Raw genomic sequence first — 22,208 nt, forward strand, 5'->3', positions numbered from 1 at the left:
TTGTTCTATAATACTCACTTTTTCCCTCGTAAAAAGTAAGGGGAAATGTGTGTGCGTCTTATGGAGTGAATGCAGGCTGTGCAGCTATCCCAGAAGCTAGAACAGGAAGAGGGATTGCTGCTTTCACTGCGATCCCTCTTGCTGTTCTGGCTTCTGAGATTCAGAACATTTTTTCCCTTGTTTTCCTCCTCCAAAAACTAGGTGGTCTTGTGGTCTGGTGCGTCTTATAGAGCAAAAAGTGTGTGTGTGTGTGTGTGTGTGTGTATAATCTATTCCCTTTCGTATATTGGTTTTACTACTCAAACATGTTATATTAATATATTAAGCATCTTTCCAGAGCTGGATCAGGCTCCTCCATAACTTTTATAAATGGAAGCCTGACATCACAATCCTATATATACCTGCTCAGAAGTAAAACTCATTGAGTTGTGTGGGGCTTACTCTAAAGTGGCATTCATTTGCCATCTATGTGAACCTTGGTCAATCTAGATGAGAACTGTCTACGCTGCTTAGCAGTGGACATGCTGGGGATTGAGACCAGGCCCTTTTGCATGCAAAACAGATGCTCTGCCACTGAGCTATGGTCCTTCCCCAAGCTAAAAAGCACCATTCAACAGTAGATGCTATTTACACAGGAGCATAGGATGCTGCCTCATACCAAAGTCAGGCCCTTTGTCCATCTAGCTCCTCCTTGTCAACATTGATTGACAGTGGCTCTCGATGGTTTCAGATATGGTAAACTATCTGGAGGTGCTGAGATTGCACCAGGGACCTTATGCATGCAAAGCAGATCTTCTATCACTAAGTTATGGCCTAATCCCCCTTCAGAGATCTCTCCTCCTCCCCCCCCCCTTTTGGGAGATGTCAAAAAGCCACATATTTTCAGTAGTTGATTCACTCCCACCTAAGAATTTATTTCCTGGAGATTAGTCTTCTATGACAGAGCGAATATGTTCCTTCTATGCTTAACTATTCCTTCTAATCCCTTCCAGCAGTCCTTTCATCCTGAGTGGCCTGCTGACCCTAAATGTTTGAATCAGCACATCTGCCTGTAAAACCCGTCATAATTCATGCTTTGTGACAGTACATTGGCACAGCAGTCTGGTCATTGCCTCTTAAGCACCATGTTGCTGGTGCAGCAGGTCACAGGATTAGGCCATTAGGGTATAAATATTTTTCATGACAAAGTGACAGCACAGTTAATGGAGTTTTTGATATATTTGTGGGGGGAACCCAACAACTTGCTAAATGTTTGCGGTGTCTGTAAAGCAAGAAACCTGCTTTGAGTAGGATTGAACCCAGACTATTCCTAAAGATTTGTTTTTGGATATAGGAAATATTAGCTTATGTGTGTGTATCACACTCATTCCCCCAAAACTGATAATTTTCAAGGGTCCATGAGGTTTCTAAGCAAGTACACCCAGCATACAGTTGAATGATGGAATTGGCTACCACACAATGTTGTGATGGTCACCAATTTGGCCTTAAAATGAGATTAAATGACGAATAATGGCTATTAGTCACGATGGCTATAAACTACTTTCAGGAACATATGCAGTTGCGTGTTCAGACCCAGAGACCTCCCTCCTAAATAAAGACATATTTGACTCAAATTTTAGTTTTGGTTTTTTGCAGAATTTAGGCCACAACTTTATTGATGACAGAAAAGTGAGTGGTTGCATAGGCTCTGGTTTGACTAGCTCCCTACACCCTTGCAGGTAGCGCTCTATCATAGGTCAGCCAAGAGTGAACACCTGAGGAAGGTGAAAAGCCTGGGAGCAGACTCTATTCACTCCCCAGATGCTCCCCTGGACTCAGGCACGGGCACAACCCCTTTTCGGGGATTGGCCAAACCAAGGTGAGTCCTTGTATTCCTTTAACGGAATACCCTTCACATAGGGATGGCGAGACTGTTATCCTATCCCTATCTCATGAACCAGTGCCTATCCACAACCTTACAAGTTGTGACGAATTGCTACGCGGCAGGCGAAACCCAAATGGCAACAGCCAATCAGCCAAGTGACAAAATTCCTCCCAACGACAGATGACACACGACGGCATAGCAAGGTCAATCACAAAAGGCCCTAAATATAGGGAGAGGTGGGTGGGTGGGTGGGTGTTCTGATGCACAAGCCGAAAGAGGAAGCTCTGGGTCATGTGCATGGGTTTATATAGGTCCCTTGATCCATTTAGACTGCAACCCCATTGGCCAGATTGAAACCCAGCATGGAGGTACCTACCAATTGGGTGTTGTGGCTATCCAATGGACCCACCCACAACCAAGAGGTCAGTCTCCAGATCTCACCGCAACACATGCCCTCTTTTAGAGAGGACACAATTTATGTGCCAGATGCTAGGAAAAAACTGCCAGAGAAGTCCACTGCATGCATGTCTTGCTAGTGAGCTCCCTCCCCCATAAACATCTGGCTGACTGCTGTAGGAACAGAATTCTAGAGTGGTGGGCCTTTGGTCTGATCTGGCATGTTCCTTCTCGTGGTCTAAAGGAACATGCCCAACAACCAAACTGCCTTCCAACCCAGCCTTTTCACTTTCCAAGCTGCTGCTTCACTGGCACATAATGAAGCTATGCTCCCACAAGAGGCGGTGATAGCTACCAACTTGGATGACTTTAAATGTATAATTCATGCAGGATAAGACTGTTAAGGAGTGCAGGTAATGGGTTAATTGCATTAAGGAGCAAAGAGCTGACTCATTCTCATTCTTGAGATGCACTTGACTGAATCTGCTGACTTCCTTATTGGTGTTACTGGACAGATTAGGCATATAACTTTGTGTATAAAGGGGCTCATCTTACATTGTGGGCTGTGCATCTTTGGAAGTGGGTCATTGGTCATTGGCAGGAAGGACTGAATCATTGCAGAACTGTGAAGTTAGCCGAATGCTTTGCACATATAAGAAAAAACTTGGAGAATTGCCAGACTTCAGGACTCTGAGACCTCTAAGCTTTTGCAAACTGTTAGTGCGCCTCTCTGGTCTGTAGCTTCCTGGGGTTCAGCGCAACAGTTCTCAAGCTGCTTTACTCAATGGGAGGCTCATTGCTCTAGCCTGGTTACGAAGGAGGGCTGCACATGCCTCCGTTCAGTGAGGATTATCAGTCCCAAGTCAGTGTCGTTGCCCCATTGAACTTGGAGGGAGATGCTTTTCCCAGTAAGTATAGATAGCGATTGGTAGCTAGGAAGTGACAGCTCAGTTCTAGCCATGCGTACTCAGAAGTAAAGGAATTTAACGAGGCTTACTCACAGATAAGTATGGCTAGGGTTGCAGCCTTGGTCCCATTGAATGGATTGTGCCCACGTAAACATTACAAGGTTGACTGTTTGCAAATAAGTTGGCCATCATGTACCCCTTATTTTGTGGGGAGGGGAGCAGACTGGCTGTGAAGTGTTAAGAGAGAGTCTAAGCTCAGGGCAGCCCCTCCCAACAGCCACTTTTGGCTGCTTTTCTTCCTGTGTCTTCAGCCCCCTGGTTCCACAAACTAAGCAGATGAGAGACTGTGGGCTCTGGGTTGCCTTTCTTAGCCCAAATTCAGCCAGTGGACTCATTGCCTGAACACTGTTGGGTGACCCAATGCTAGGACACACCAGCCCTCATCAGACCTTCACACCCACATGGAACATTTAATCCATGGAATTAAAGCATTCACAACTAAATTGATGGGGATTCATTTCATTTTAGCAGTATTTTTAGACAAATAATGTGGATGTTGCGGTAAAGTGATTTTTCGGCAGGGTGTGTGTGTGTGCATGGATACAGTTCCTTGCCAAGGGTGCAAAGCAGCCTAGGAATGCATCTGCTCCGCACTAACCTAGAGAATAGGTTCCCATGCTTCCCAGACAGATTTGCATAGCATTGACCCTTCTGTATTGTAAACACAGAGGTAGTTCCAAGGCTTATCTTCTTATTAAGCTTTACAGGAGGACCATAGTGTGCCTTGTTCTTGGCAACCAGATTTTGAAATCCCCTTTCTGTTCACGTTCACTGAATTCCATGCAAAAGAAAAAAGCACCAGTGCAAGAATCTCTTAGTAAAACATTAATCTTGGATCACAGGTTTATTGTATGGATTTTGCAACACAGCCCATTTTACAAACATTGTCTGGGAAACATTTACAAGAATAAATAAGATGGACTTGCAGTTGTAAAAAAAGATTACACCACTGTAATGTACAGTCAAAAAATATATCTGATATTCATTGACTTGACATTTTTTTTTACCTTCCCTTCTTGTAAACTAGAAAGAAAAGAACTCTGAACGCACAGTGCTGATTTTTTTGTATTTATATATTTTTTCTTTCCCCCCTTTTTTAAATACGTGCTTTATCTATCAAACATCCAAACTGTACAAGTGAGCTTAATTGGTAACCTTAAGCATCCAGGGGATACTGCAAATGAAAATAAATTTAGCTCTCATGCAACAACCCCTCCCAGCTAGCAAAGAGTTGGATCAAAGGAGCTAATACAGGGAACTTCTAGCTAGCTTGGGATATTGATGGCACAGTTATAACCCCCTTAGCCTTGCAGGGAGAACATAACAAGAATGCTGTTGGCACAATACCTTTGTTGGATGCCAGTACCTCTTGGTTTCAACAGGGAGTGGGTGGGGATGGGGAGAGAAAAGAGGAAATAGAAAGGGGTAGATCAGTGCTTAACCCAACCCTTCCTAAATGATCTGTGTAGGCCAGATGAAGTGAATTTGCAATTGCATTTTTTTTAAAAAAATGTGTGAATAGGACCTGATTCTCAAAGCTATTTTTAATCTGGGGAAAAGCCACCAATATGTGACACACACACACCCAGTCAAAGTAGGGGTATGTGTGTTTGTATGTTTTTCAGGATAGGGCAAGTTGCATTCTAAACAAAATTTACAGGACTGCTTTTTGATGCCAAATGTAAAAGTAACCTTTGTGTGACATTTCTCAGACACAAAGGGTTCTGTGAATTGGGTCTTAAATGATTTAAAAAGAAAGGAATGGCAGAGAGAGATGATAACAGGGCAAGAATGTCACAAATATGAACAATTAATTTCAGCCATAACTGCTTGGACTTTTTACCAAAAGCTTGCTGGCAAACAGCAAATGATGAGACATGTTAACTCTTCCTTTTGCAGCTGCAACCTAACATTGCTTCTGGAAAGCTACACACACAAAACAGGCAGTGGGATTCTTAGAAACCAAACCTCCATATTTCCCCCCACACCCTCAAGCTGTTATCAATGTTTTACATGCACCTTCTTAGTACAGCACCACATGATCAGTTAAAGCTACCGTCATTGGGATGAATAACTGCAATGAATGAAACCAGCATGAGGTCCAAATTAGTGGCAAAAACTGTTCTTTGGGTTTGAAAAGGAGGAGAAGTGTGTTCAGGCCTCATTTCTCAAACATTCGCTCTGCCCCCAAAACCTATAAACACCACCTTTTTTTTGTCATACATTTTTTCTCATTACCAAGCTTGAGTTGTTTTGGTGTCCGAGACATGGGCAAGAATTTATGGCAGAGACACCTTTGTTGAAAAAGTACAAGAAAAATGATCTCTTTTTCGTAAAGGGCAATCTGGTTTCTAGTGGCGCAGAGAGATTTCAGAGATTTACTGTTATCGTGTTTGGGTTCAGCCAGGCGCTTGCCGCAGCTGCCGCCGCCTTCTCTTAAAAAACAGATGAGCTACTTTTAAAAATAGTCTCTAGCTGTTAGGTCTGTGAAGAGCTCCTCAAGAAAGTAAGCCAATCATAAGGTGAGGAGATGTTCACATTGACTGTGCACGAAACCTCAAACAAATGCTTCTGTGTGTGTGTTTGCGTGTGTGAAATTCTTCATCTCCTCAGTGAGGTGTTTTTCCTCCACCACCCTGCTCCCCAGCCAGACTGTGATAGAAAAATAGACGCTAACATTTGCAGTTCTATTCCTGACATAACAAAGGTGAGCGAGAAGAATACAGCGGTGTTGCTTAATTAGTTCCAAGGCAGCATCGTTTTGACTTTGGAAGTTGTGAGGCATATTGGGAAATTTCTTCCTGGTTAAATATCTCTGCCAACAAGGCGGAGGAACAATGCTGAAACCTAAATGCACTTTTTGATCTGTTCAAGGCCAACTTGTCAGCATCCACATAAGAAGCACATACAGCATACTGGCATGATTTGAATAGATTCCCCCCCCCCACTCCCATCATCCTGTGCTCAATATTAATTTCATTTCAGCTTGTCTCATTTATTTCAAGGGTGGTGGAGGCTGGAGAATGTCAAGCACTCCTCAAGCCTAAAATAATCTTTAACAATACAGAATCAATACTCTTCTCAAAGGCACTGCTGAATGAGCTTTATAGCCTTGAATGGCTGGCAAGCATGAACTAAAGCATAGGTTTGTGAGGGATGCAGGGAGCAGCAGATAAGGCTGCCATTACCTGGAAGTACAACTCCTTTAACTCAGCAGGATGTGTAGAAAAGTGTGGGATTGTGCTATATACCACAAAAGAGTTTTCTCTCTGGAATGTCCCAGATGCAGCTCATGGTAAATCTCTTAACTTTGGATTCCATGTGTAGAAAGATTCTGTGTAGTTACCATGGCCCAAGCATGAAGAGACTATTTGTGTTCTACGACATGGCATACAAACCAGATTGTGCAAAACTACAACCTCCAATAACTCCAACTCACCTTCCTTCTCCGTCTCTCTGACTTCTCCCCATCCCTCTTTCCCTAACACATATACAGTGGTACCTTGGTTCTCAAATGCCTTGGTACTCAAACAACTTGGAACCCAAACACTGCAAACCCAGAAGTAAGTGTTCTGGCTTGCAGGCTTTTTTCAGAAGCTGAACGTGCTCCGATTTGAGTGCCACGCTTCCAATTTGAGTGTTACTCTGAGGTCTGTCTGTTTTTGCTATTTATTTTGCATTTTTGTTTTTGCGTCTCTTTTTGTTTTGTTTTTGTGACTGTGTGGAACCCAGATCAGCTACTGATTGACTGTGCGAGTGCAATACATTGTTTGTTGCTTTCATTTTGTGGATCAATGGTCTCATTAGATAGTAAAATCCATGCTAAATTGCTGTTTTAGGGGTTGTTTTTAAAAGTCTGGAACAGATTAATCCATTTTGCATTACTTTCTATGGGAAGGCACGTCTTGGTTTTGGAACGGACTTCAGGAACAGATTAAGTTTGAGAACCAAGGTACCACTGTATACACATTCCTGGACTATTGCTGCAGTAGGATAAACTTTAGTAACACTATTGCTGGATTCAGGCAGCCATATTTTTCAACAACCAGTGCTTCTGCTTCCACACAATGGTGGAAACCAAGTATAACCTGCCAGTATTTAAAATGCAACAAAATTCACTGCCATCCCAACTTTACCAGGCTTCCCACAGCTATCCTTACTGGAGCTTCATTAATGTCTGTTAGGGGTCATGGTGAAGCCCCTGTTCTCTAGCTCATTGTCCTGTGACAGCAAAATAAAAGTGAGCAGTCTCGTAAGGCTGATGAATCAGATAATGTAAAGCATTCCACACGAGATGTGCCAAGGGAGTTGCATTCTTTTAAAATGTAATAATATGGGGCAATAAATGATGATAGGGTGGATTGCTAGTCCAGTAGGACTTGGGGGAAAGTACATTTGGATATTAGCTGGAGATGGCCTTCTGATAGGGACAACAAGCTTGCACATTGTAATTGCTAAAAACAAAGCTTGCGCTAAGGTTTGCAGAAAAACAAAATATAAATAAGTAAATAAAAATAACAGCAATTATACCAATGAGTCATCACTCAACACTATTGTATTACTGATGCTCAAATTTCAAGGAACATATCAAGCACAGCCTTTTGGCTCTTTAATGCACAGTCAATGGTCAATATAACGATCATCTGTGTACGGTCTAATGCCGCACACATTTTTTCCTAGCTCAGTTAAGAAAATTAGGTCACATTTCTGCCCTCCTTCACACACACACACACACACACACACACCAGTAAACACTATACATATCTGTTCTAATTAACTGCCCACATGGAGCCCCTTTGGAAGCTGGGAGTTCATCTCAAGGACTTCTGCTATTATGTCATTAGAAAATAACCATAATAAGACCTCCTACACAGTTTTGCCATGTGAATGCTGCAGCTGAAGAAAAAAAAGCATTTATTTGACATCATGGAGAGGTTTGCTTTGCATTGTTTGTTCTTAATGTGAACAGGGAACAAATCTAAGAAAACAAGACCTACAATCAGTTTAATCGGCAGTGACCTGAAAGGAGTCTACCATGGCAGTGTTCCCTCTTTCATACCACTTCCAAAATGCTCTTCAGGTCTATTGTCTTGTCTCCAACCTTGCTGAGTGAATCTTGCTTAGTCCATCTCTGTCTTCCCCCCTGCCCCAGCCACTCAGCTGCTGACTGCACTGATTTAATGTGGTTTTAGATATTCTAATTTATATATGTGATTTTTTTAAAAGTGCATTTTCATAGATTTGAAATATGTGTGCATATATCACATTGAGCTATAAAAAAGGTCTGATGCTAGGAAGAGTCCGGCTAACTCAGGCCAAAGAGCTCAACATCATGTTCTTACAGTCACCAAGCAGAAGCACCAGTGCTCTGAGTTCACAAAACTTTTCCTGGTGCAATGTAACAAGGTCTGTGACCAAGTACATTAGCTAATAATGACATTCTTGACTTCCACAAGCTTCTCTTTGTACAGCATCAGAAACAAAGGAGTTCAAATCTGTACTTTTCCTTTTACCAACTGAATTCCCAGAAAGGCTGCACTCTCACTTGTGATACTTCTCTCTTCTCTCTGTTCCTCTCTACCTCCCCCTCCCCTCTCTTTCACACTTTCAGTGTTTGCATTCCCAACCTGATAATTTTTCAGGGCTGGTGTGCTGATTCAGTGCACCATTCCTACCAACTTCATGCCATGAGCCAATGTGGATCTTCCTACTGCATCTACATGCACTGGTGAGTGCATAGCAGACTGGGTGGAATCAGAGGATCAACATCAGTAAAGGGATTAGCACTAGAAAATGGCATGTGGCGTCAAACATACCATAGTACCTGTTTTCAGGTACTGTTGTCTCTACTTCTGGCTCCATGCCAAACTGAGAGCATGGGATGCTCCCATTTAGACATATCTTCAGCTCATCCTTGTGGCTGCCTTTCTTCCACATCCCTTCTTTCTCTCTCTAAATAACATTAAACATATGTATGCTATAGTTCACCTTTTGTGATTCTTGATTCCAGTATCTGATCATAAAATGGGCCATTCATCAGCTCCAGATTTTGACCAAAGAACAGGTTCACATGTTTCCAACAACACCAGAGCCATCTGTTTCTTCCAGATTATTATATGCCCCAAAAGGTGTTCTCCCCTCCCTGGATGCAGAGGAATTGCAACATGACCCCACTGCGTTGACAGTGGAAGGCCTGGTACGCAATTCACAATGGTTCCACCATCACCCCTGTATCAGATACATTGGCTTTCAATGCTGCAACTTCCTTAGCTGCAATAGTGTTATTTACTTCCACATTTAAAACAAAGATTGTTTCACTGGGATTTAATGATTTTACCCTCCCAGTGAACTTGTAAAAATATATATCTTGAGAGCAAAAGGGATTACTAATTAAAGGTGCCTTCTAAATTAAAATGTCTTGCAGTATTGCGACTGTTATTTATTTATTTATTATATATATATATTTTTTTAAAAAAGGAAATTAACACTATATTTCAAAGGCCAAAAAATCAATGTGTCTAAAGCCTGAGTGCCTAGTTATTAATGAAATGACCAGAGGATAGAATCACATCAGCAGGGGTTTGTATGGAATTATTTCTGATTAACAGAAAAACTCCCCCCCCTCAATTGCCAACCTGCAGTTGAAATGAATAAGCCAAGGAAAGTAGTAATACCCATGCCAGCAATTCAAGTGTTTCTTACACAGATAATCAGGGCCAAACAAAATGTTTCAAGAAAGGTGCAACTTTCACAATGCTGAAAAAGAGATGTCATGAGCCTCCGGACTTGACATGTAAGGAGAAGGATTTGATCCTCCTGCCTTACTTTGGTTTCCTATATGTTGTTCTAATCAGAGCAAATAGCAGCTTTGGGGGGCAATGATTTTCATTGAGAAAACTACATGGCAGGGGATATGTCCACACATCTTGGTCATCATGTCTGGTTTGATTCCCTGCAGCGATCAGGCCAGGATGCCAGATCTGGCCTGTGTGAAAAATTGGCTGGATTTTAAATTGCGTCACCTGAGTCAAGCCATCAGCATTTTTACTACAGTACACAACATGCTTTCCCACCCCACCCCACTGTAAAACCCATTCTTTGTTCTTCTCTCAGCTTTTACCACCTGCACACTCTGTTGAGTGGAGCATTTTGTGACTCAAATTTATTTGATGACTGATCTACTCATGACTGAACCGTTGAATATTATTGTGTATTTAATTGCTTTGTTGTTCATCTTTGTTTCAGTTGTGAGCTTTTCTACTGAAATCTTCAACAAAGGTAAAAAAACAACAACAACCCAACTTTCTGCCCAGCTGTTTGGAGTTTTCATGAGGAGACTGAAATAGGAATTGGTTGGGGTTGGGGTTCTGGGGTTTATTAGTTCCAATTAGTGCAGTTTGTGGGGACACTGTGGAATAGCTTCCTAATTCTACTTGACTAAGACAGTGTTCTTGCTCTATTTTGAAATGGATTTTAAAAAGTATATTGGACTCTAGGTAGGTTTGTGACCTTCCTGTTGCAGATAAGTAGCCTGTACAGGAAGTAATTTGATGATATTATTGTTATGAGTTTGGGGAGGGGGAAAGTAAGCTGAATGCAGAGACCCTCCTAACCCCTGGATCCAGCAAATGTAAAATATAATCCAGGCTAGCTTTCTGTTGAGGTGATGTTAAGGGAAGCAAAGGAAAGGGGCTCTGTGCAAGATGGCAAATGGGTGGAGCCCTCTCCCAGCTTGTGGTTGGTTTGAAAGGAAGGAAACATGAACCCTGGGTAACTGCTTACCCAGGAACCCCTGGAATCTCGCATTGCTCAGAGATTGGGGTGACGTGAGTCTACCAGAATCACCTGTGAAAATTGCTGAACATTTGCAAATGGTTCAGGCCTACGTTATAGTATTTTAGAGACTTCTGTGCTTTCAAATAGGATAAGCGACATACAACGACTCCAGTTGTGTGTGTAATGACGATGGGAAAATGCACTGTGAATATGGCAGTGCATATCCTCTTTTGCATGTACGCCTAAATACAGTTACCTGGAGTGTAAGACCCACAGGAATCATTCAGACTTACTTCTGGGTAGAATATATGAGGCAAACATTTGGAAAGATAAAAATGTAAAGGGGCATCTGTGAGACCATAAAGCTGGCGTGTGATGAGCCAAGATGGGCGAAGAGCTCTTGGGAGATGCTACAGCTAAGACTACTTTCCAGGTAATTATACTTGTCATGTGTCAGGTTTGGCCATCACATCTTGCACAATGAAACAGCAACCAGCCATTTCATATTATCCAATTTACACACGGTTCTACAGCTCCAAAATATAATTGTTGACCTGAGACAGCAAGGCAGAATTGTCCAGTGTATGTTTCCAAGAATTGCTTCTTAGGATTTCACAGAAAAATCTGCAGAATAAAACTTCCCCCTGTCTTCCTTAATATACCAACATCAACCCTCCCTGTGTGCTTGCCAACTTCTACCTGAATTCTGTCCTTTTGAAAGGGAAAAAAACAACAGTTCCTATATTTGGAGACGGGTATAGCATACTCCTCTTGCCTTTTACAAATTTAGAAAAGCCAAGTGTTCTGTTTTGAGGCATAACCATCAATTTACCATGTACCAATCTGGAATCGGATTGTTTGGAGAGCTGTCAGATCTCACGTACATTGCGACAATTCTATACTTTACCACTCTCCTTTGTTCAGAGTTATGAATACTCCACATCATCTCTCGACTCTCACAGTCAGATAGGTCTACATCACATTCCTTGTTTTGAGAATTTTGATTGGCAAGGTTAACCTGTAAACCTGACTAAGCTGCAAACTCATAATGAGTTCACGTGTTATATTTCCCCTAATAACTCAGTTCATTAGATGCTGTGAAACTGCTGTCACCCATTCTTACAGGTTCAGTTATAGCAGACTAGTGGCCCTTGCCAAAACAGGGAGTTGCATCTCTGATAAGCCTGCCAGACTGACCATTATCACCTATTCTCTTACAGAACTTGCCCTCAGAAAATGACTATATAGAAGGTGCAGACAACCTCCAAGCTGCGTGTACTGCAAAACAACCAGCAGATATATAACAAGCCTGCCCCTCCATGACATCCTGCTTTTAAAGAGACACTGTACACAAATAAGTACTTAAGGTAAAACTCAATTAACTTCATTACAAACCAAAGACCAATAATTGTTTGAAGCATGAAGATAATTTTAGGGTGTCTTTGATTTAGATGGCTAGGAGGTGCAATTTAACAGAACTGCTTCACCAGTGCTGCAGCCGCTATGAACCAACCCATGCACAACATTGGAAATTGAGTAGCACTGTGTAGCAACCAAGGCAGCAAATTCACCAACAGCCTCTTGGTTCCATGGCCTGCTTCTAAGACAATGGGAGCAGACAGAAAATTACAGCTTCATTGCAGTGGCCTTTTCATTTGAAAAACTGATTACAAAGACTCACTGTGCTGAAAGCCTTAATGTGGGTCTACTGAAGCTTTCCTCTTTTGCCAAACGGCTGATATAGAAAACTAAAAACATAAAGTGAGGATTTGTGGGGGAGGCGAAGAGAAAGAGGAGTTGAAAGGCGACTGATTATTCCAGTAATCCCCCTTCCCCATTCGTATCAAGGAGAAACAAAAATACACATCCAAAATGGCAGAGTGAAGCAGTCAGAAAGGATTAGAAATCAGAGTCTTCCAGCCTGCCTCGTGGCTTGCCAATTTGTACAGTAGGTTGTTTAAAAAGTGAGAGACGTTCCTGGAGAAAGCAGATGGTAGCAGATCCCTCCTCCTTCCAATGGCACTGAGATCTGACCTGGTCTCTCGCTCCAGGGTGAAGAGCTTTGCTTTCCTCACCCCATTGCTCCCTTTAAGTACGAGGGGAACCAGTGCCCTTCAGACATCAGGGCTTTGGGAATTCAGCAAGCTCTCCACCTTTCATGGGCTAAAATGAACTCAAGTATTCCAGTGCAACCTCGTATACAAATTTATATTGTTCCTAAAAGAGAAGAAAAAGAGAGCCTAATGAGAAAAAAGAGTGATTACAAGCCTCATCCTCCTGTTCTACTTGAGCACGTGAGTTTAGATTGTCTCCAATATGAGTCCTGTTCAGAGTATGCCCATTGAAATTAATGGACAATGTGTCTACTCTGAGCAGGGATGTAAGGAGATGGCTATATCCACTGCTTTTTTCTTTAAAAAGTGTTTAGGGTTACTCTCATTTTCCTACTCATATTGAAATACTTCCCCTCAAAGAAGCCAAACTTAAATTCACAAAATGTTTAGGGGTATGCGTCCACCCAGAAAAAAGCACTGGTTATTTCCATCCAGTCCTGGGTTTATTGTGATAAGCACTGTATCCATTTCAGGGGTGCCAACTACAGGGGGCTCTAAGTCCCTGAACCACCCACAAAAAATTGTGGGTGCTCGGCACCCACACCGCAAGGCCTGCATGCAACTTCTGAGGTCTTGCAAGACCTCGGAAAGCATCTCTGAGGTCTCATGAGGTCATCAGGTACCACCAGAAATCAGGTTCTGAGGCTGGGAATGCAGTGACATGATTAATTTCAGTAGAGGTTAAACATCAAAAACAATGCAGTAAATAACATAATTATTTCCTTAACGTTTGCAAACTAGTAGGGGGGCACACTAGTTCCAATGGGCTATGCATGTTGACATGTAATTCTAAAAGGGCTTTAAATTATAGCACAAATATTTATGGCTTGCAATTTATTGGGAGGAGTTATGTGTGCACATGTAGGAAACATAAAGCTTTTAAAGCTCCTTGCTAGCTGTCTGATGTCTATTGAAACTGATGGAGACAGTCACAACCAAGTGAAGCTGGGTGGCAGTGGGGGTGATAACATTTGTTTATTTTCAGGGAATTTTTTTATCTTTCAATATCCAGAATGAAATGTGGCCAAGATAATGCATACCCAGCGCTATTCATTTCTAATACTTGTGTCTCTTTGTTACTTGAACCTTCACTTGTATTCCTCCAAAGGCCAACATAAGAGGCCTTTGAGATCCCTTCTCAATGTTCCACAGACAGAAATGGTATGTTACGCATTAACACTAGAGGGCCTTCTGTGTGGTGGCACCCCAGTTTAAGTTGGTGCCTAGTGCCTCAACAATGAAGGGTGAGGTCAAAGTGAATCAAATTAATTGGCAAAGTTCTTGTGCTAGCAGAAGCCAGCATGTTGAATCCCGCTAGCATAATGAGACCTACTCTGGTTCTCCCCAAATCTGCTCAGAAGGCTCAGGAGAACTCAGTGTGCAGGGCTGGGAGGGTAGCGCATTTCATCTTGCAAACAGGAATGCTTGTGCTGGCTGATGAAACTGCTCTCCTTAGCCTGATGTTGAATTCCACCCACAGAATTTAATTTAAAACTGGCCTGTTGTGTAAGCATCTCACTAGAGATGCATTCCTACACCCTAACCCAGCCTACAGTACTTACCAGTGTCTCCACCATGTTGGATTTGTTGTTCCGTAAGGTTTTCACTATGTGAAAAACATCAATGATGTTCTGCTGCTGGATCATTTCACACACACTGCAGATTGCACAGAAGGTGCCACTGCGGCCACCCCCATTCCTAGGTGCATAAGGAAAGACATGGGAAAAGTAGGGGAATTTTTATTAGCTGAGGACTTTGAGGAGTGGCTTATTTCTCTCTCCCCCTGCCCCACCCCACCATGCAATGTACCCTATTGCATTTGCAAAGCTGCGCATGGAAGTAGCAGACACCAACTATGGGATCCATAGGGATACACAAATATTCCAAAGGTTTGAGCAGGCTCTATTCTATGATAGACTGGGATATTATTTTAAAGATCAGGAGTGTTGGGTTTGAAGGATCTTGCCTCAGCAGCCCAATACTTAAGCAGATCAGGGCCATAAAACAAAAAAACAACCAAAAAACAAACATTCCTGTCTAGCATTTCATCAGCATGGATGCATACCAGATCTAGCTGCTCTTTAGATTTCCAACAATGCCCTGGAACACTGCTTGCTTGGGGTTACTTTGTGAAATTTAAGTGGTGACTAGATCTTGCTGCTCTCCCCTGATAAGCCCCCAGGATCTACCAATGGACAAAGGAGCCCTCCACAGGACGCTGATCAAGGCCTATTCAACTTGTCCCAGCCCTGAACTAGATGATGTTTTCTGGCCCTTCAATTCCATGCAATTCTGCTCAGCAGGCATTTGGATCAGCAGCACTATGGCATACACATGTACAAATGCAGGGTATGGTGTTCCATCAAAGCAGCAAACCTGAAGGCTCAGTTCATCAGCAGTGCTTCCCTGCTTTTCTGCTTTGTAACCAATATTTAGCACAGAAAACAAAGGCAAACTACTTACAGGCAATGGACCACAGTTCTCCCATCTCGCCCATCATACTGCTCCTGCCACTTCTCTAGCCTCCTGACCACCTTCAAGAGGGAGCGCTTGGAAGGAGGTATGTCTCTATATGCTGGCCAACCAATGTACTGCAAATGCTGGACAATACGGTACCCATCCTGGGGCTAAAAGAAAAGAAATACATCTTGGTTGGACTGTGTGAAGGACTTGTATGAAACCTTTTATGTACTCTCAGAAGTCCATGTTCTGGTCTTCTGAGAGTCCTCCTCTATATCCCATTGTAAGAAAGAGGCTTCCTACTGCCCACTCCTACTGCCCACTGTAAAAGGAGACCAATGGAAGCAACTTTTCACTTGCAGGGAAGGCTCCCCAAAGAAGTTTATTCATGTTGGCACATCAGGAAAGTAAACAATGAGAACAGGAAGGTATTCAGTTATGCTAGATGAACTGATGCAAGGTTTGCTCATTTTTACTTGCTTATTTTTCCTGCTTGAGGAAATGAGGCTGCAGGTGCCATGTCAAGACAAGGCAAATCAAACCTCTTGTAATCACTGTCTGGAGACACATGGAATGAGATGGATCTATACTAGGTGTGGGGAACCTGTGGTTCTGCAGATATTGGTTTCCAGGGTCACATCCACACCATACATGTAAAATATTCTTGTTACTTTAACAGTCATGGTCCCCCCCCCCCCCCAGGAATCCTTGGAACTGTAGTTTGGTAAGGGTGCTGGGAATTATAGCTTTGTGAGGGATAAAATACAGTTTGCAGGATTCTTTGAGGGAAACCATGACTGCTAAGGTGACATAAATGTGTTTTAAATGTATGGTGTGTATATCACTAAACTCCCATCATTCCTGGCAAACAGGGCTGGGGCTCATGGGAATTTGTAGTCCAGCAGTGCCTGAATTTCCACAGGTTCCTCATCCACAGTTTAGAACAGAGGTTTTCAACCTTTTTTAGTCCACAGCTCGCTTGACCAACTGCATTCTTTCTGTGGCACCCCTGTGGGGCTCAGAAACCCAGTTATGTCTCCTTGCCTGCAGAGCTGGCAGCCTCTCACCCTGTGCTTTTTTTCTGGGGGGACGCAGGGGAACACATACCCCTAAACATTTTGTGAATCTCAGTGTGGCCTCATTGAGGGGCAGTATTTCAATATGAGTAGGAAAATGAGAGCACCCCTAAACAAGAGGGGGAGTGGAGGGAAGTCAAGCAAAATTATGGTTAAAATTTTTTTGGATGATGTTTTTGTTATTTTTGGAAAATTAATAAAATGTTATTTAAAAAAAGGAGGGTGAGAAGGAGGCCAGTGTTGTTCAAGGCACCCCGGGGTGCCATGGCACACTGGTTGAAAACTGGTTTAGATCATGGAAGGGATGGCTGGTAGCTAACAGGATCAATAATTTCCTCTCCTGAATGTCATGAGCAAACATTTGCAGAAAGCTAGTTCTTGGAATTAGTATCTGATTTATACAGTAGCTGACAAAAAAGGTATGTCTTTTTTTCTCCCCGAGGCCCACTATGACCACCTTTTTAACAGACAAGCAATCAATAAAGAGTTGGTACTTAATTGCGTGGGACAAATTACTCTGACGGATGGTGAACATCAATGTAATCTTTGCCATTGGCAGTACAAGATTTCATGAGACTTTTCAGAGAATCATAGTTTGTAAGCACTCTGTTTCCCTTTCATCTTCAGGCTCAAGGATAAGGATAGGTAAAAGGTTAGAGGGATCAGACATTTCCCAGGAATGGGTCATATCTAGAGACAGAAGAGTGTGTAGGGACATGCTAGTAATATGTGGGGGAGGTATGCAAGTGCCTGCTGTTGGGAAATGGCAAAAAAGTTTTACCTCAAATGACCCTTCTGTACTAATAAATGTCTGAGTGCTAAAAAGCAACATTAAATTCTTTGAAAATGTGGAAGCTGAATTTGACTCAGATCCTTTCCCTAACCATCCCTATGGCAGATCCTGGATCCATCCAGTGATGGCAATGGAAATTAATTGGGGGGGGGGAGAACAAAAGGGGCAAAGTATATTTCTAGGTGGATAAGTTGTGTCTTACATGGTAAGATCTCGGTGGGGTGGGGGGGGACCAGGTTTGTTAATGACAGGAGTCCAGCAATTGGGGAGGGCTGCGGGCATGAACTCCTGATTTGGGAAGGCACTTGCCTCTCACTAGCACTGCCCACCCTGGCTTCCTGCCCACTTCCTTGCTGCAGGATCTGCCCAGCGTAGCTCCTCCAAGATCAAGGGCAATCAGGGGAATTCAAGGACAACTGGAAGGAGGTGTAGTCTCCAGGGAAACAGAACTGGAGGCAGAAGGAGATATGCTGCAGCTATAGTGTGAATAGTATTTTAAAGATAACTCAAGCTGTGGAATGACAAGAGATCACAACTGCTAGGGAGCTAGAGAGGGAGCCCTCAACCATAAGAAGTAGAAGCTGAGGTTTGGTGTGGGGAGTAGGGAGTAGAGAGGAAGAGAGAGCTCACAAAGCCTGTGGTAGAAGCCCACCTGAGTGGGAAAGAAGCAACTTGGGGAAGGGCCGTAACTCAGGTCCCAGGTTCAACCCCTGACCTCTCCAGGGAGGGCTGGGAATACCCCCCACCTGAAACCTTGGAGCGCCACTGCCACTCAATTATCTGACTTGGTATAAGTCTATTCCTGTGTGTGAGAACTTTGCAGCCAGACCTCTGTATACTTAAAGCTTACTGATCTGATGGAGACCAGCTCCAGACTAAATGCCAGTGTTAAAACCAGGGATTGTATCTTTTTACCCTTGCCATGTTGCAGATCCGGAATATCCTATTGATGATGTCCTCATCAATATCAGCAGAAACGAATTCCACTTGGATTGGCCCATAACAACAGGATGTCTTCTCTGGCCAGTACTGCATGCAGAGCTGCTCAGAGAGAAAAGGGAAGCACACAACAAACCAAAATTAGAATGGAGGAAAACGCAACATACAAGCTTTTACACGAAAACCCATTACATCCAATGAGAAAATAGCCAGTTATAATAGTGAAACCTTTAACATGATTTGCCATCTACATATAACATAATGAATATAGAATATGGGGGAAGCCTGTATTCAGCCTCCTGCCCCCCAACATCAAATTGGCAATCATAAGAATTGACCAAACCAATAATTTCTTAGAGGATGTTGCATGCATCGGAATTTGAAAACCCATCAAGAGCAGATGCTTGATAACATTTCTCCTCTCCATGCTGTTCTGAACCCAGAACTTTGTAAGGCAAAGGCATCCAGCAAACTGATTCATGCCTTGTAGCTTACTCTTGTTGGATGAAGCCAGAAGTGATTTTTTTCAGATAAAGCTTTCAACAGTGTCTCACACATAAGGCAAAGAAAAAAATTTCCTTCCATATTTTTGTGGGACTATTTGTCATCCATGAACATGGTGTGAGGGGGCATATCAGTGCCTTTTTTTTTTTTACGTGGGAGTGATTCTAAGAAATTTTCAGGAGTGCACTTAGCGTTAAACATGAAATGGCCAAGGTATCTCCCTTTCCTTTCTTTCTGTCTATGCAAGAAAGGGGTCTAAATGGTGCTTCAAGCAGCAGCTAGACTCTCCTCTGAAGCCTGAAGATTGAATTTGGGATTGAGAGTGCATCCAGAATGGTCCCTACATTCCTCAGAGTGCCAAAGTTTCAATAGGGAGCATCAGCTGAATCAATATGAAAATTCGCTAGAGCCCCTTGGAATCCTTCAGAATCCATTAGCCTCTGGGGGTACATCACTTCAACAGGACCCTTCAAGACAGAGCAAACCAAATTGAGTGTGTGCCTTGCTACATGTTGTAGGCCAATGACATGTTGTGATGAGACAGCCTCATGACTGCCATGGTAGAAATCAAAGGTGGAATCCAACATAGCACTAAGGCAAATGTTCCATCAGCACAAGAATTTCTGCTACCTCCGTCCCCCTGTACATCCTTTTAATCAGTTCTAGGGGTCCCCCCTCAACCCTCCGGATCAGATTTGGAGATGGTGCAGGGCTTGCATGAGAAGATGAAGGGGAATGTTTCATTGCGCAAGCAGAAATCCTTGTGCTGATGTGACACATTAGTAGTATACTGCCTGAAGTCTTGAGCCAACCCCAGATATGGCAGTTTCAACATGTGAGAATCTCTCCCCTCACTGCAACAAAGATCAACATAATTGTCCAAAGAAATCTGGGAGGAGCCCATGACTGCCAAGGCTCATCTCTGATCTTAAAATCACACGAGAAGCAACTGCTTTGAAATAAATAAGTTTTCTAGAAATCAGTCTGTACGAACTCACAACTCCACCCCCCAAAGAAACTACCTACTTGTGCAGCATCCATTTCGTTCAGCATCACAATAGAGGAGCAGTTGTAATCAAACACCAGCCTCCAAAAATCTGCTACTGTGTTGGGTAAAGGATGCTGGGTAACTATAAAGGCAGCAGGTTGCTTGTGGCTCTGACAAAAAAGTTGGCGGAGAGGGAGAGAAAGAAAAAGAAGGGATTAATGTTAGTGGGGAAAATCAATCACCATTGATTTCAGAAGAATATTAAACCCAGGAGGCTGTGGGCAGGCAAATGAAGCCATGTAACCAGATTATACAAATCACACCTCACAGTCCTTGTTATCGCTGCACATTGAATGAATGAAGCCTTTGTAATGGGATCCCAATGAAGACATTTCAGTAGAGAAGTGCCATAAGAACAAGGATTATCCCTTATGAATTATTTATGTGTCAAGACTCAGCAAAATAATGGCAATAATTTGAGGAAATGACTGAAGGGGACAGCTGGAAGGAGGACTTCCCTTTTCCTAAAGACATCGAAAGCAGAGTGGCTGGAATATGAAGATATAAGCAGGCTTGCAAAATGGGCATCTGCTACAGCTGCCCACCCACCCGCCACAACAGGAGCTGTTTACTTCTTTTCATTTAACAATTCAGCCCTGTGTTGTAACAAAGGCTACTCTTTCAATTCCACACAGTTCCAAAACCAGTTTGTGATGCAGTTTGCAAAGGCGGCTTTATGAAGAAAAGAAAAAGAATCAGGTCCAGTGCAAATTTCTCCTAATATATGCATTTGTATGCAATAACATGTACATCTTTGTATTTTTCTCTTCAACAATGCATGTTTATATGCTGTGTTCACTAATAAATGCAATTTTATGCACTTTGCCCTAGTAAAATGCAAATTTCACACATTACCTGGCTTAGAGAACTGCTTTGCAAAATTCAGAGAAGCGTAAATTGCAAAGAATGGCTGTTTTTCAGTTTATGCATTGCTTTGGCAAGGGGAAATTCAGTAAGTTTGCCTATAATTGGGAACTGATTAAATCCCCCCTCCATCCTATTTGCACATTTGCTGAAGGTTTGACATTTTTTCTTCACAATTTTGAGTGATTAATTTTATTTCTTTTTTAATAACAACAACAACAAAAACCCCCCACCACTTTGTATTCTGAAGATTATGGACATATCATAAGTACCTTTAATAGCTATGTAGAAGAAGGAGTTTGGGTGTGTGCAATTTGCCTCCTGCCTGAAACACTACACTTGACAAACTGCACCTGACAATATTCCTTCTTCTACAGAACTGTGAAGAGCTACCCATTATTTGTTCTGATTAGCCTACCCACCATGCCCAGAGTCTGCAATTGACAATGCCTTTGCCATCACGTGGATTTACAAAATTCCTGTGCTTCGTCTGTCCTTTAAAGTATAAGAAAATGCTGGCATGAAAAGAGATTACATATGTAAAGCATTATTGTATTTTGACTTTGGCTTACGGTTTAAGTGAGTAAACAATCCCTTCTAAACATCTGTGGAGTGCACGTGGATTAGCATAAGGGATCAGTCTAAAAAGCAGACATTTAACTCCTTGAAACAATTGGCCAGTGGAATTGGAGGATACATAACCTTCTGTTCCTACTCAAAAATAGAGATCAGACCAACGTGGATCAGGACTAGTGCTGGTGTAATGCCAAACATTAAGAGATTGGGAATGGGCCACAAGACTGCCCGCTTTCTTGATCTTTGCTCTCTCCCCCTTTGTTTCTATTGCTTCCATTATACAATTTCCCATTAGCCATGGTTTGATATTATGCCTGCACTATTAACCATAGTTCATCCCAACTATGAAATGCCTCTAACTCAGCATTTGAAACCAATTTTGGTTCAAATGCAGGGTAGAAGCACATCTGGGAAACAATTAACCACTGTTAATGTTGACGCAGACATAGATCTGAACCACAGTTAAGGACGCCAGGCCCTTATGTGTGTGTCTGTATTGCATTCCCTTCCCCTCAATTGCTGTCCAAAAATGGTGGCCTATTTCTGCCTGCCGCACCTCTACCCCCTCACAGGTCACTGCTGATTATTAGTCAATAAACACTTTTAAAAAATTCCAATCTGTAATAAGGGCAGGGGGTGAAAGATCAGAAGGGGTTTGTAAGACATGAGGATGATCTCAGCTTCATAGTGGAATTGATCACTGTCCAATCTCTGTAGATGTGAAAAATACGGCGGTTTCATTGCTGGCAGCAGCACAACTCAGAGTTAGACACAGACGGGTTGTGCAGAAAACAGCTTCTGCTTAGTGAAGCAGTAAAGGCCTTTGCTCA

At 42.6% G+C, this 22,208-nt stretch overlaps 1 protein-coding gene across 17 annotated transcripts in view; it reads right to left on the reverse strand.

Moving 5' to 3' along the window:
- Positions 1 to 12,363: 12,363 nt before the first annotated feature.
- The window catches only part of PTPRT (protein tyrosine phosphatase receptor type T), a 568,067-nt gene continuing 558,222 nt past the window's right edge, over positions 12,364 to 22,208 (reverse strand). For all 17 annotated transcript variants that reach the window (XM_083618319.1, XM_083618332.1, XM_083618326.1 and 14 more), the window contains 5 exons: positions 19,917 to 20,048; positions 18,363 to 18,488; positions 15,582 to 15,745; positions 14,681 to 14,816; positions 12,364 to 13,221 (listed from right to left, as the gene is read on the reverse strand). In XM_083618319.1, coding sequence (XP_083474445.1) covers positions 13,168 to 13,221; positions 14,681 to 14,816; positions 15,582 to 15,745; positions 18,363 to 18,488; positions 19,917 to 20,048 — 612 coding nt within the window. In that variant the 3' untranslated portion in view covers positions 12,364 to 13,167. The remainder of the gene's footprint in view (positions 13,222 to 14,680; positions 14,817 to 15,581; positions 15,746 to 18,362; positions 18,489 to 19,916; positions 20,049 to 22,208) is intronic.

This window comes from Podarcis filfolensis (assembly GCF_964270895.1).
Source record: "Podarcis filfolensis genome assembly, chromosome: 6".
Lineage (NCBI taxonomy): Eukaryota > Metazoa > Chordata > Lepidosauria > Squamata > Lacertidae > Podarcis > Podarcis filfolensis.